Genomic DNA, 16,364 nt, shown 5'->3' with positions numbered 1-16,364 from the left:
CGCAGCGGCGGCTGCTGCTGCTTCCTAGCGAGGGATCCTTCCTTTCCTGGAGCCCGAGAGGCGGCCGGAGCTGGACTTCGCGGCTTTCCTTTGATTTTTCTTTTCTTTTTGGGGGGTGGGGAGGGGGTGGGGAGGACCCCCCTCCGAGGGTGGGGAGGGGGCGATGAAGGGGGGGTCTTCCACTTTGCTCCTTCCCGTGCCTCGCAGTACGTGCCTGGATAGTTTGTGGATATGATCGCCGCTCGGAGCCCGGGCTGTGGTTGCAGTGTCGGTGGGGGAAGAGGGGGCTGAAAGGAGGACAGACCGAGCCCCCCCGCCCCGCAGCACCCGGCCCCCGACCCACCGATCTCTCTTCCTCCCCACCGATCTTCCCCCACCGATCTCTCTCTCTCTTCCCCCTTCCCAACACATTCTCCCCACCCTCCTTCTCTCTGTCTCTCCCCCCTTTCTTTCCCTGCCCCCTCCCTCCCCCCATGTCTTTGCCGGTGGCTCGGACACTCCATGCCTGGCAGGAACTGGAGCGGGCTCCGGCGCGAGAGGGGGATCTGCCTGGCGGCCACTCCAGTTGCGCTCCGGCTCGGGGATGAGTGGCTGGGCGTAAAGATGCTGCTTTGGATCCTACTGCTGGAGACGTCTCTGTGTTTGGCCGCCGGGAACGTGACGGGGGACGTTTGCAAGGAGAAGATCTGCTCGTGCAGCGAGGTGGAGGGCGACCTGCACGTCGACTGCGAGAAGAAGGGCTTCACCAGCCTGCAGCGCTTCTCGGCCCCCACGTCCCAGTTCTACCACTTGTTCCTGCACGGCAACTCCCTCACCCGCCTGTTCCCCAATGAGTTCGCCAACTTCTACAACGCCGTCAGCCTGCACATGGAGAACAACGGCTTGCACGAGATCGTGCCCGGGGCTTTCCTGGGGCTGCAGCTGGTGAAGAGGCTGCACCTCAACAACAACAAGATCAAGTCCTTCCGCAAGCAGACCTTCCTGGGGCTGGACGACCTGGAGTACCTGCAGGCGGACTTCAACCTCCTGAGGGACATCGACCCGGGCGCCTTCAGGGACCTCAACAAGCTGGAGGTGCTCATCCTCAACGACAACCTCATCAGCGTCCTGCCGGCCAACGTGTTCCAGTACGTGCCCATCACCCACCTGGACCTGCGGGGCAACCGCCTGAAAACCTTGCCGTACGAGGACGTGCTGGAGCAGATCCCGGGCATCGCCGAGATCCTGCTGGAGGACAACCCCTGGGACTGCACGTGCGATCTGCTGTCGCTCAAGGAATGGCTGGAGAACATCCCCAAGAACGCCCTGATCGGTCGGGTGATTTGCGAGGCCCCCACCCGGCTGCAGGGCAAGGACCTCAACGAGACCACCGAGCAAGAGCTGTGTAGGAAGAACCGCGTGGATTCCAGCCTGGCGGCCCCCCCTGCCGAGGAGGAGACGTGCGATCCTGGCCCCATCCCAACCCCTTTTAAGATCCAGGGCAAGGAGGATCCGTCCACGCCTGGCTCTGCTTCTCACGGGGGGACCAAGATCCCGGTCAACTGGCAACTCAAGACCAGACCCACAGCTGCCGGGTCCACTCTCAGCGTGAAAGGCAAGCCCCCCACCAGCAGCACGCCTTGCCCCGCCACCTGCACATGCCATCAGATCCCAGGAGGCTTCAAGGTGAACTGCAATGACGGCAACTTCAGCAGCCTGGTCGACCTGAAGCCCAAACCCTCCAACGTGGCCGAGCTCTTCCTGAGGGGCAACAAGATCCACACCATCCGAAAGCCCCATTTTGTGGATTACCGCAAGCTCAACCTGTTGGACTTGGGCAACAACAACATTGCCACCATGGAGAACAACACCTTCAAGAACCTCCTGGAGTTGGTGTGGCTGTACATGGACAACAACTATTTAGACATCTTGTCCCGGGAGAAATTCAATGGCCTGCAGAACCTGGAGTACCTGAATGTGGAATTTAATGTGATCCAGCTCATCATGCCAGGGACTTTCAATGCCATGCCCAAGTTGAGGGTCCTCATCTTGAACAACAACCTGCTGAGGTCTCTCCCAGTGGATGTTTTTGCTGGGGTCTCGCTTTCCAAACTCAGCATCCACAACAACTATTTCCTGTACCTGCCAGTGGCAGGTGTGCTGGATCAGCTCACCTCCATCACCCAGATAGACTTGCACGACAACCCCTGGGACTGTAAGTGTCCCATTGTCCCTTTCAAACAGTGGGTGGAGATGTTGAGGCCCAAGGTGATGATGAGCGACCTGAGATGCGAGACTCCAGAAGAATTCTTCAAGGAGGACTTTGAATCCCTTTCCAACGAGGCCATTTGCCCTCAGCTCAAAGTCTTGCCCACTTTGACTTCCAACCATAAGAACAGCACTGGCTTGGCGGAGACTGGGACTCATTCCAATTCTTACCTGGAGACCAGCAGGGTCTCCATCTCAGTGCTGGTCCCCGGCCTTTTGTTGGTCTTTGTCACCTCTGCCTTCACCGTGGTTGGCATGCTGGTCTTCATCTTGAGGAACCGGAAGCGCTCCAAGAGGAGGGATGCCAACTCCTCTGCCTCAGAGATCAACTCTTTGCAGACTGTCTGTGACTCCTCCTACTGGCACAATGGACCCTACAATGCAGATGGAGCCCACAGAGTATATGACTGTGGCTCGCACTCTCTATCAGACTGAGACACCGGCGTGGGGAACTACAAAATTAAGTATAATGTGATAAAATAAACCGTACATGGGCAATCAGTTCCACTTCAGCAGCTAGCACCCTCAACTTCCCTCCAGTGGTTCAAAGCTCCCCTTCCCTGATCTGTGCATTGCTGTTTTGTCCGCTGATGTGAATGGACCACGACCACAGGGGACGGGGCTCAAAGGCCTAAAGCTACCTTCTGGTGAAAAATACCTTTTCCTGCTCACCAAACTGGGGGCCCAAAGTGGAGGCCTTGTCCCCCCCCCCCATTTTTTCTTTGTGTGGGTCTGGCTCCCAACCTGAGGCTGTGCTTGGTGTAACTGTGCACACCACAACTAGTGAGTAACAAGATCTAAGCCAGTAGCCAAGAATGGCTCAACTTGGGTTGAGAGAGAGAAGGAAGGAAGGACACTCTTGCTGGTTAGCCTTGACCAAGTGGATTTATTGGTCCTGTGTGTGGTGGGGAGACAAGAGCGCCCTCTGGTGCCCTCCCTGTTGCGAACAAAGCAGGAGTGTGTCGAGTTGCACGAAGGCATGAATGTAATGTAAATAAATGACTCGGATATAAAACAAAACAAAACAAACAAATAAACAAACCCAAGTTGCTGCATGGTTCGCATGGATACAAAAACCACCCAGGGACGCTCCAGCCCCAAATGGAAGCAGCGTCCAGTTCACCTCGTCCTCCCTCTTACCTGATAAGTTCCATCGTATCAAACTTTCTATATACAAAATCCAGTATAATCAGAATTAAGAATAATAAAAAGTGCCATTTCGCCATTATTTTGTGTGATTGATAGGCAGTAGAGATAGTCCTTTTACTGTGAAACAAACAAGGGGGAAAAACAAATGTAAAGATTTTATTTAAGACATGTTTGCATGGCTATAACTCTCATGGGTTCTGGTTTTGCGTTTTTGGGTGGGCGGGTGGGTGGAGGGGAAATGAATTACTTTGTTGGGTGAGATTTCTCTCTGTTTGGGGAGGGAGGGAGGGGTCAGTTTGCTTCTGGTTCTTTTTTTCCTTTTTTTTTTAATCATTTTTATTTTCTTTAAGTTTTCTTTCGGAAATGGACATTTCCAAGAATGCCTTTCCATCTGAATGTAGAGAACAAAAACCCATCCCATCCACCCTGGTCGTTTTGTCTGAAGATCAAAAGTTTGAGCAAAATAAAGACACACAAAACGACATAAATTAAAAAAAAAAGAAAAAAGAAATCGAGGCAGTGAAGCATTGTGTTAAAGCCACGTGAGTGCTTCAACTGCAAAGTGGAAGGGGAGAGATTTTTTTTTTTCCTTTTTTTTTTGTGCTCTTGTAAATCACGCACTCTTATAAAAAAAAAAAAAAAAAAGCTGGGGGAAATCCGAGCTGAGGAAGAGGAGAGAGAGAGAGAGAGAGAAAAAAAAAATAAGCAAGCGAGACTTACTAATTCTATTTGAGGATTTTATAATGGCATATTTTTTCAGTATTAAAGTGAAAATGTTTTCAAAGTCTGGTCATTCCTATTTGTTTCATCCCCTCCCCCCCCCAGTGTCACTCTAATTGCAGGTGGGGTGTGGACTTTTTTTTTTGCTTGTGTTTTTGGATGGGGGGGGGGAATCAAGCCCTTTGCTTTCATTCAAAGTGGGAGTGCTGCACTGGGGTTCTGACCATGTCAGTTTCACTACGATTGCTTGTCTGTCCTCTCCTCTCCTCCCCCCGCCCCCTTGGCCTTGAATGCAGCACTGATCTCCTCTATTAATTCTGGGAATGCCGGTCGTGCCAATGCTGCTGTTGTGGCTGCGTACTGCAGAGAGGCTGGGGAGGTGGGTGGGGACGCGATTTAATTGACTCTGCCTAAGATCGGCGCTCATTAAGGCCGGGGACCAGACTTCATTGGGCAGGACTTCTTGAAAGCCAGTGATTGACAGGCGAGGATGCCGTTGGCAACTGGGCTTCATCATCTAAGGGGGGGGGGGAATTGCAACACCAACCCAAACGCCACACCAACAACCCCCTGCCCAAATAATATAGTGCTGGCATTTCCTGATCCCAACCTCTCTCCAGCCCTCAGATCTGGATCCACCCCCCCCTCCCCAGATCAGCATCTTTCCTCTTTGGACAAAGAAATCCTACTGACTTCAACCCCATCGCTTTCCATTTCCTCCGCACAGTAGACTGGCCCTTAACTAGATAATACACGCCAAGGCAGAAAGCCCCTGCAAATCCATCGCAGCTTTCCCAGCAGAAATCCCAGTGGAGGAATGAAAGATTTCAGTCACGTTTGCTTCTGGCTTTCCGCAGGCAGAGAATCCTTTTAAGGAGGAAAAACACTGGAAGGGGGACTTAAGCGCAACTTCAGAAGGATGGGAGGGAAACAACACACACACACACACACACACACACACACACAAATCCGTTGGGAAGGAACTTGGGATGTTGTGTATGAGAACCTTTGCAGAGCAGTGGCTCGATGACTCTGGCCTGGAGCACTGGGAAGCCCTTGTCTTGCTGTTTCATATTGTTTGTATAACTTTTTGGTAATAAAAAAAAAATACCTCCTGCTTTGTACAAGCAATGAGTACTTAACAAGATCCTTCAATATATATATTCCTTATTCAGGGTGTTGAACCAGAAGATTGTGTGGGCAAAAGGGGGGGGGGGAGATTAGTGCTTTTAAAAGCTTCTAAACACCCAGCTCCTGAAGAGCAATTGAAACAGAGAAATATCTCTTGTTCAGTTTTCAGGAGCAGCACTGGACAACCAGACTGATAGTTTTAGGCATAGGCAGGGTCTGATTGAAGCCAGTTGGACCAATTGCTCTCAGCTGGGCCTGGTCCTAAGGCCCCCTCCCCACAATAGGGTAAAACAGGGTAAAAATAAAATTAATATTTTTTTTACTTAAACCATTTCACAGTCACTAAAGCAAGTGGTTTTGTGACTATGTACTTTTTGAAGGTAACCTCCACATTTTGGTTGTTTACTTGTGGGCTAACATGTATGCAATTGTGCTTAGATTGATTTAGTCCCTTAACTTGCGTACACTTTTTAAGCACACATTTTGACTGCTTTCCATTCTACCTCCGAGATATAGAGTCTATAAGGAATTTTATTTATATCTCTAAGGACCCAATCCTATCCAAATTTCCAGCTCTGATGCAGCTGCAATAAAGCCCCAAAGTAAGCAAACAAATATTCCCTTACCATGAGGAGGCTTCCATGTTCTCCCCCCCCCCCCCAACTGCAGGATGCTGCTCATAGCCCCTTGGTACAACTGCTTGCATGCTGGAAAGTTGGACAGAATATTGGCCCCTCATATTCTACAGACCTTGGCTGTGAACCTACCAAAAATATTTCCAATTGGGGCCTCGCAGCTCCTAAGGTTGGCCATGGACATAGAAATGGTTCTGAGTAGAAGGAAGGGGAAAAAAATGTGTCAAAGACTGATGGTGAAAACTAAGCTGGAATACAAAGATCTATTTCAATAGTTAGACGTTTACTAGCTTGCTATATTTCATGCTATTTTATGAATGTAGCATCTTTACAGAAGTTATCAGATTGCTGGTCTTATCTTGTTTCCTATCATTTTTTTTAATGTTTTAATTGTAAGTGAGAACATACTATACTTGGAAAAAAAAAAAGCAGCTGGGGTACATTCTGCAAGCCATGTGGCTCTGCTTTTGAAAAATATCTCATGACACTTATTTCTTTTTGTTGCCTGAAATTAAATTAAACATTAGTGCCATCTAGATGGTATGTCTATTAAAGACATTGGAAAGAAAGAAATGGTTTGTTTTATCATCATATATCATATGCAGACTGTTTTCAGTGCACAAAATCTGAGATACATTTATTATCATATAGATAACCCATTCCCAGTGCTAAAGAGTAATCATTTATCTGTGGTTCGTACAGTACATTTATTCTAGAATTGTCTTTTGAAGTCCTTTTTTTCTTCTTAAAAAAAGAGCAGTGAAGACTGTAACCCAGGAACCAAAATTAATGTTCTGAAAACATCTAAAATGTAACTTTGGATTTTTATCAGGCAGATTATTTTTTTTTTCTTTTTTGCCATCAATGTTCAACATGACCACAGAATTTTTATAAACTGATCAAAAGAGATAGATATATGAAATGATACCCATGAATGAGTAATGTGGGGAGATATTTCAATATATCTCAGTCACATACATTATTAAATGCCATAAAATGTTTTATTCATCCTGATAAAGTATAACTGTCTCCATAATATTTAGGCAACTGGAAGTATACATGATATCAGTGCAATGGCCTTGTTATAGGGGTGTGTGTGTGTGTGTGTGTGTGTGTGTGTGTGTGTGTGTGTGTGTGTGTGTTGCAGAGTGTTCTGGGTTTGAACCAATATGAAGCTATACATATTGTGTGTCCTAGGTGAGGAATGCTGCTTCCAGTTGAATCAGTCTTCAATTCATCAAACTTAAAGAGAGATTTTAGTAATACCAGGTGTGAAAGTGTGGTGCGGGAAATGAGATTGCTTATTTACTTCTAAGGCTTGAAATGGAGTATTTTCTATGATGCTGTGGAGCTAAGAATAGGCCATAACTTAATCTGTTGCCATAGGAATATATGCCTGAATGTATATGAGCATCTTAAATACTTATTTATTAGAAAGCTGAATGGGGTTTATCCTGTACTATGTGGTACGCAGAAATGGATAAGAAATGAATCAGATGCTGCTTCTTGAGACTATCCTTGCTCATCAAAGTCATGTTGGTACATGATCTATATTCATAGCATTGCCTTTTGCTCATAGCAGGAGGATCATTTGGTTCTGCTGTGGAATGCAAAAAAAAATGTGATGGAAAGAAGTAGGATCAAAGTGGAAACACTGGGGGGGCACAGAAATGAGGAGATAATAAATGGAGACTAGGACGCAGCGTGGAAGAATCAGGTCTGTTTCAGAGATATCAGCAAATATTTCAGTTTAACCTTTAAATCAGTACTGACCTGAATCTTCTCCCAAGCACATTGTGTGCATGTGGGGAAAAATTTTTACTTTCCTCAATTCTTAGGCCAAGCAGACTTCCAGATCATGGGCTGAGGACATGTGGTGCATGCAACCCTCTTGCTAATGCTTAGCAGATAGAAAAGACCCTGGATCAGAGGCTGCCGAGTAACCACTCCATTCACACTGCCTTCAGTTCCATGATGGAAGAAAGGTGGGATGGAATGGGATTAAATGGAATTTTAAAAAGCCTTGGTCCCAACAGTCCCCATTCAGTTGGTTCTGCCAACAGTTTTGTGAGAACTTAATACATTGAAGCCTGGCTTATTAGGCCCAAATCCTAACCCACTTTCCAGCAATGGCTTACCTGTGCCAATGGAACGTGTGCTGCAAACTGCAGTTGGGGGGGGGGGGCTCACAGAGGCCTCCTCAAAGTAAGGAAATGCTTGTTCCCTTTCCTTGGAGCTGCATTGCCCTGATGTTGGCACTGGAATGTGGGTTAGGGTTGCGCCCTTAGTTACACTGGCAATGCGTCTGCTGTCAAAATGTCAAAATCCTAAATACAGTAGGTGTCATTTCACATGGTTAGTTGGTTGCATGAAGAGCACCCTTGTGGTCACAGCCAAGGGCACAGACTTTTTTTTCAATGGGCTCCCCAAGAATGATGTTACCTGATCCAAACCATGTAAGTGCCTATCTATACACTAAGTGTACAGACCAGTTTCTATGTGATTTCAGATTACCGTGGCAGCTGAAATGCTAATGCAACATGTAAACTTGACCTTAGTGAAGGCCTGACTGAATTACTGTGCACCATATGACTTCAGGTGGAATGTTCCAAAAACCTCGTCATAGGTTGTGAGTTTATTTGCTGACAATATACAGCAAGGATACAGCAATTGGCTTCGAACTTTGCACTGTGGCTCTATGTTAATGCTCAAAGGTCGTAATCCTTTAAGTGCTAGATGTGAGGAGCAAGCAACAAAGTCACTGCCATGAAACCCTACTTGCAAGTTGCCACTGGATTGCCACTGCTGGAAACAGAATATTGAACTAGATGTGACAAAGAAATCCCTGTCTCTTGTAGCGCAATCCTATGCATGTCTACTCAGAAATATGTTGCATGGTGTTCTGTGGGGTTTACTCCCAGAAAAGTATGTTTTGGTAGTGATGAATGGTTCTGTTTTGATCCAAGGAAACATGAGCCTCAGGGTACATGATATCAGTGTAATGGCCTTGTTATAGGGATGTGTGTGTGTGTGTGTGTGTGTGTGTGTGTGTGTGTGTGTGGGTGTGTGAAAGAGAGGGGGGAGAGAGAGAGAGAGAGAGAGAGAGAGAGAGAGAGGCTTATTTCCCTCACTTGAGTTCAGGACACCTGTGAACAGAATGGAATTGTCTCTAGAAATTGTATATTCTTTCCCTGCCCCATGATATTTCTTAAACTAATTTCTGTTTAAGCCATGATCTTGAACTTGACAGGCTACTGGTACAATCAGTTAGAGGAAGGTCAAGCCAACACTTGTGTAAGTTATTGAAGTAATCAGGTATTGAGATAGTTATTTATCTTTTTTAACCTGGTGAACTTAGATGCTGACACTCAGGATTCTCTGTTTCTATCTCTTCAAGTCTTTGAAGCAATTATCATAGGGAGGCACTGTTGTTTTTTTGAGGTTTTCAGGACACACCTCATGAAATTAAACCATTGGCAATATCTCTGGCAATGGTGTAGCTTATTCTTTTGCCTCTCTGCTTGTGGTAACTCAACTATCAGGCTGTACAGACTGAAGTCATAGACTGTTTGATCCCCAGGAAATCACCTGTGAATAAGCTAGAATGCTCAAAATTGGAGAGGAATCACAGAGAGTCACTCATTATTAGGAAGAAGAAGAAGAGAGGAAAAAAAAAAAAACCTTGTATCTTCACATGTGGCCTACATAATCAGCCACCATAATTTCTGTCATTCTGCACATCATAGTAGCTGTGTGAATAGGTTCTACTCAGAAGTACCTGTTCATAAATCAGCATCTACCTAGGATCCCTGATGGGTAGTGAGCCCATCCCAACTCACTAGCGGCCTAGCACAGGGGATCACATGGGATTTGCTAACCATGTGAAGTGGTCAAGCATATTGTTCACACTGACTCTAGATGTGATCAAGCCATCTCTTATTTTGTGATTTTTTTGTCACTTTATAGTCTGTCTCAAACGTTTTTGCTTTTTACTGACATAACACAGCTCTGTCCAAACTCTCTTCCTTTTATACATTTTTCTACTGCATGAAAAGATATGCATCTCTCTCAACAGTGCTGCAAAGCCTTGAGTGGGTGGTAGTTGTCCATGGTAGAAAACATCACAGCGGTGCAGGGTCGTGATGTACTTTGGCACTTTTCTGCTCAAAAAGAGTTCCTTGGAGAGAGCAGTACAGTGCTCCAGGCTCAACTGTACTAGAGCTAGCATCAATATTGATTCTAAATAACTCACTATTTTACTTTTACCAAGTGGATAAAATAAAAGTGCCCCTAAGAAAAATGGACTAACGAGGAGGTACAGTAGCACATTTTTTGTATCAGTCACCTGTGAGAAAAGGCTCTTCAGTTTAGAAAAAATGGCAAGCAAGGGGGGAACAGGAGATAAGTTTATACATAATCCACAATGTGGATAGAGTGGATAAGGAAAAACTCTTCTACCTCTCCCATAATAGTAGCATTTGGGGTCATCTACTGAAATGGATAGGGGAGGAATTCCGGACAGACCAGGGAAAGCATATCTTCATACCATAATCATGAATGTATAGAATTTGTCACTGTGGGATATGGCGACGCACACTAGCTTAAGTGGCATTAAAACAGGAGGCAATTCATGGAGGTCATTGTCATAATGGCTGGGTGGAACATCCATGTTCTTAAGTTCTACAATTCTGAATAATAGTTGACCACAGAAGAAGGGGATTATTGCCAACATGCTGTGTTTGTGGACTTCCCAGAAACATCTGGTTGATCATGCAAAACACAGAGGACCTTTAGTATGATCCAGCAGGGCTTATTTGTAGACACAGTTCTGCGAATCTGATGCTTGAGCACATGGTTCGTGACCCCATGCATTTTGAATTTTATCTGATTTATATCTGAATTATATCTGATTTCAAGACAGTGTGCTTTCAAGTGTGTGGAGGAATGGAATCACAATCTTGCAGCCTGATCCTTCAAATTAATGCTTCTCTTTCCTTTGGCAATGGATCAAGTTCAAGGGCATTGATTATTGTGGCACTGCATGAGTATTCTAGTTTCCACTGAGAACTATTACATTTTTATTCCATCCTTCCTTCAAGAAGCTCAGGACAGCATACTTGGATCTTTCCTCTGATTTTATCCTTACACCAACTTTGTGAGATATATTGTGAGAGATTGTGCCTGGCCCCCAGGTCACCTCATGAGTTTCCCAGCTGAGCAGGGATTTGAACGGAGGTCTCCACAATCCAAGGCGGCCACTCTAGCTCATGGCTTCTCACCACATGGCATAAACTTAGTGGATTCTGATTACCAGGGTCAAATCTTTATTTTCCAGTCAAATGTAGTGTTTCATTTTTTAAATGAGAGTTTCCAAGCTTGCTCTCTAGTTTGGAAATAGTTCATGCAAATCCCAGGTAAGGTGAATAGATTGGGAGTACTGAGTGATAATGCTGGGGCACTCTCTGTATGATCTAAGGCAGAAGTTCCCAAACTTAGCACCGGGACCCATTTTTTAGAATGAGAATCTGACAGGACCCACTGGAAGTGATGTCATGACATCACCGAAAGTGACATCATCAAACAGGAAAATCCTACCCACACTCACCCAGGAGTAAGTCCCACTTACTATGATTGTTAAAAGCATATACATAGTAGCCTGTTAAAGTGGCCTGCCAAAGTACAGATCAGTAACATTTCACCAAATGAAGTCACATACCATGGTAGCATCAAGTCTAATATTTTAAAAATAAAATTTTGAAGTGAATGGAGACCCACCTGAAAGTGGCTCTCGACCCACAGTTTGAGAAACACCGATCTAAGGAATTCTCTTCAAAATTACTTCATGCGAGGGGTCTTTGTACTACATCCCATTCTGGAGCTGAGCTTCAATGAGCTGAAGCACCAATCAAGTTCTCACAAAGACATGTGTTCAGCAAACATCCAGGAGCTCATCTGGAGTGGTGTTTCTCAAACTGTGGGACAGGAACTACTGGGTGGGTCGTGAGCCAATTTCAGGTGGGTTCCCATTCATTTCAATATTTTATTTTTAATATATTAGACTTTATGTTCCCATGGTATGTGACTGAATTTGGGGAAATGTCACAGATCTGTACTTTTAACGGGCTACTATGCTTTTAAAAATGATAGTAAATGGGGCTTACTTCTGGGTAAGTGTGGGTAGGATTGCAGCCTAGGATTGTTAAAAATTTTCCTGCTTGATGATGTCACTTCCAGCTATTGACATAACTTCTGGTGGGTCCTGACAGATTCTCATTCTAAAAAGTGGGTCCTGGTGCTAAAGGTGTGAGAACCATTAATCTAGAGAATAAGTATATAAGGATACCTATATGTGCATAAAAATATATGGTGCTACCTCTGCATGCATCTTAACATATGTACTCCTGACTAATTTTCTTGCAGTTTGTAATTAGGACAGAACAAAATCTGAATTATTTCAGCTACTAGTCCATCTTGTTTTGCCCATTCTGATCAATGAGCAAAAGCTATTATGAGACAATAACTCTGTTCGCCCCTTTTGTTATATCCATTGGGGAACATGGGAAGCTGAACCATGAGTTGTTGTAAGACTATCAGTCAGGGAAAGCCTTTTCTCAGATAACAAAAGTGTTTACCACCTACAGTCGTTTGCTAGTGGTCCCTAATTTGGCAGGGGTTTTACATTTGTGCGTTCTGGGACTGAAGTCTGCTATTGGAGGAGGGCAGTGATTCTTTTACAAGTGGTGCTAGACCATGAAACTTGTACTGAATATTCCATAAACATATGTTTACATGGGGGTTCATATCTGTGTTACATTTTCTGGGACTATGAACTAGAGTAGTGGTTTCCAAACTTTTAATTACTAGGACCCGCTTTTTAAAATGGCACTCTGTCGGGACCCACCTAGGTTTACGAGACTTTAAAAAAGGAGATCTAGAAAGACATCATTTATTTATTTACAGGTAATAATAACCCCCCAAAAGATGCTCAAACATTATCTCCCTATATTTACACATACTTGCAAACTGCCGGAGCTCAGTTTGCAAGGAGCTGAGCCCTTTGCAGGGCAATTAGCAGCTGTAAGATTTTTGAATAACCTTAGGGCTTGAGGCAATTAGTTTTATCTGATCTTTCCATCACCTGTGTTTTCTTTGGAGGCTCTATTCAGTTGCTATGGGACCTATCAAAAATCAGATTGTGACCCACCGGTGGGTCCTGACCCACAATTTGGGAACCACTGAACTAGAGTGTGGTCATTAGTCTTCAACGTGTGCTATTTGTATCTACCAAGTTGAACAACGTTGGGACAGTGGGGCTCTACTTCTGGAATGCTCTGAAAGGAGCAATTAAGACTTGCGTTGAATGTTGAGCCAGATCTGAAGTGGATGAAGTAGTAATGAAGCCTAGATGAAATGCCTGTAAATTCTAGCAAGGAAACCTGAGGTGGCCAGAGATGTCAATATATGGCTGGTGAGGTTGCATTCAGCTTGGTGGGTGACCAGTTGTGCAAGCTTGGCCCAAATAGTTTTTCTTCCTTATTCTCCTATGTTCTTTGTAATCCTTTTCTTCCTCTTTTTTTACATCAACAGTTTGCTATGTGGAATGACAGTAATAGGCAGAGACTTGACCTGGAGAGACCCCTAAGTTCACATTTTAGCATAGCTATGAATGACACTGGTTTCAATTACAATCTCGCAATTGAACTACCCCATAATATTAATGTAAGGAACTTACAAAGGAAGTGAATCAAATGAAAGATGTTGTATGAACTAGAACTGAGAACAGACACCCATTTGAAACCCTGGTGGGAGAGAAGCCAATTTTGATTGATTAAACTGGGAGATGGAAAAAGATTTAACACCCACCTCCTGAATTATCCCCCCCCCCCGTTTAACACTTACCCACTGCTTTTCCAGTCTAAATTTTCCATTCCTCTTAAGTAGGTTTGCTTATTTTTATGGGTGTTAAATTACTTAGCTCAGTAATATTGCAAGCAGACGCTTAAAAATGTTTTTAATGTACTTTGTCAGCGATGTAGGATTGATTGCAGCCTGTACACTTGATGGCAAATCTGGGTTTCCTGCTATGTAATGTGTGAAACAGTTCCTTAAGGTGTCTCCATACAGCTAAATCAGAATCTGTGTTTTTAAAAAAAAAATAATAATGCCAACAATATTTTTAGTTTGTTATGAATTACTTGAAAATGTTCTTAATGTAGTTGAGCAGGGAGCAGGGCTGTGCTTGAAAACCAAGATGTTCATTCATTGTAAGCTTTTCAGGTAATTGATCATGGTGAGGAATGCAGAAAAAATCAAATCCATTTTGACATAATTGTGTAAATGGCTGTGGAGCAGAAGGCAGGCTTGATCTTACTTGTGGTGAGAGGATCAAGAATCTCTAGGACATTGTTTCCATCTAGGCATACAGGTCCTTAGCAGTTAGAATTAGGCTCATAGATCCTCCTGCACCTCACCAGTGGTCAAGCATTGACTGGCCAGCACCCCCATGGGGGGCATTAGACTGCTTAGAGCAGTGGAAGAGCCATGCACAAGTGCTTGGAGGAAAATTGTTTGCTGACTGCTTGAAGATGCTATCCAAGAGAAGATCAGTTTTCCATGGGTCACCAGTCACATAAATGCATACTTGGCACAGAGTCAGCACAATGGTCAAGGGCAGTGACAAATACTGATCTGGAGGTCCTCTGTACCCTGCTTTCCATGTGTGGAAGAGTCTGGGTCTTTTGGGAGGGGCCATAGTCTGTGGCAGAGCAAATGCTTTGGACACATAATGTCTTAGGTGCAATCTCTGGCATGTCCAATGCACAGATTTTAAAAAGCAATTCTGTGGAAGACACCTACCTGAAGCTTTGGTGAGCCACCATGCATTGTAGATCATTACTGAGCTAGATGGACCCATAGCCTGTTTTAGTGTAAGGCAACTTCACACGTTTCTTGTTGCATTATCAGCTATGATGCTGAATGAGATTTTGTCCTGTGTGTTCATTATTATTCTTTCACATTGCTTTGACTCAGTTCTTGGCCCAGACATCAAGTGCTGCTTCTTAAATTCTTCTGTTCAGAAAAAAATGTGTCCCTCTCTGGGGTGTAAAATCCAGATTTATTCCAATGCATAAACAACTTGTATATGAAAACTGTAACTTTATAGGCTCATAACTTTGCCACTTTCAGTAAGGATTTGTATTCGTGGAACTGTTGTGTCAACAGCAAGGGACTTGTGATGATAGCTGATAATGAAAAAGATTCGGTTTCCATTTTGCCTATATTAACATTGTAGCAGCTTGTCAGCATAGCAGAACAGTCCTCTTATTACACATTGTCTAGCCACACGGAGGAGAAGGAGATGACATGCCAACATCTTTAACGAGAACACCCGGTCTCTGAAGATGTGAAAAGAGGCAGTGGCAATTTTGAGTGGCTGAAGCAAAAACTGTTGAATAAAAGACACCATCCAGTAAACTGTCCTCTCAGGACCACAAGGAGTCCTGCTGGATCTAGTCTAGCGTGGATCAGTCTAGCCCTGCTTCCTGTTTCCAGCGGTAACCAGCCAGATACTACTGGGAAGCCCACAAATAGGGTGCCTACTATTATTCCAAGCTACTCACATGCAGAATATATTGCCTCCTGCCATTTAGCTATCAGGGGTGAGCCATTGATAGGCCTATTGCAATGAATTTATCTAAGAGTTCAATATTATGGTCCCCCTGCATTGTTGGCACTCGCCTTAAAAATTGAAGTTTAAAAAGTGTAAAAATAGAAAAAAACCACCATGGACTAAACTAATTACACATTTAAACCCAGTTTAAACACAGTGCTCCTTAGCTAGTGACCAAGGCTATATCTTGTGAAAGTGAATTCTACAACTGAACTACCCATTGGGTGAAGAAGTACTTCCTTTTTGTGCATCCCAAATTTACTGCCTGTCTTTCATGGCATGATCTAAGGTTTGCTTGTTTTAACTCTTTAATCATGAAAAAAAATGCAACACAAAATGAAAATAGCACAACCTTTCTAGTAGTTACAGACAGGGAAAAAAATCTATTCCTTCATTAGTCCTAATTTTATAAATATCTTTCGTGCCCCCTTCTAATATATATTTTTTTCAAAAGTAGAAAGTGTTCAAAGAGCTCCATGTACATTATCACATGACACCTTACAAAAGCAAAGGTAAACTAGGACAGTCATATTATCCTCATAGTTCGTTCAGATACAAAGTTGAGGCTTGCAGGATAGTTAATGGCTTGCTGAAGGTCACCTAAGACGTTCATTACTGAGGATGGAGAGAGTTGAATCTGGGACTTTTTGGTGCGCACTGCTACAATGGCTTCAGTTTTGCAGTTGGATTAGCTAGAATCATTTCATTTATTCTTCATTGTAATTGTTGAAGTTCTGCACTTTTAACATAAGTGAGAAACATCTAAAGAGCAGTAACTGTGTGAATGAGGAATGTATCTTTTCTGTGATTTT

At 44.1% G+C, this 16,364-nt stretch overlaps 1 protein-coding gene across 1 annotated transcript; it reads left to right on the top strand.

The window, feature by feature from the left end:
- The first annotated feature begins 603 nt into the window (after window positions 1-603).
- Window positions 604-2,682, top strand: SLITRK1 (SLIT and NTRK like family member 1). The gene has a single exon (XM_066621604.1). It carries the CDS (start codon window positions 604-606, stop codon window positions 2,680-2,682), a length of 2,079 nt encoding a protein of 692 aa, XP_066477701.1.
- Window positions 2,683-16,364: the final 13,682 nt, after the last annotated feature.

The sequence above is a fragment of the Tiliqua scincoides genome, chromosome 3 (assembly GCF_035046505.1).
Source record: "Tiliqua scincoides isolate rTilSci1 chromosome 3, rTilSci1.hap2, whole genome shotgun sequence".
Taxonomy (NCBI): domain Eukaryota; kingdom Metazoa; phylum Chordata; class Lepidosauria; order Squamata; family Scincidae; genus Tiliqua; species Tiliqua scincoides.
This window is presented reverse-complemented; position numbering and strand designations above follow the sequence as displayed.

Bases quoted from the DNA above. Each gene is read 5' to 3' on its own strand.
- SLITRK1 (XM_066621604.1), top strand. From the start codon at position 604: ATGCTGCTTTGGATCCTACTGCTGGAGACGTCTCTGTGTTTGGCCGCC.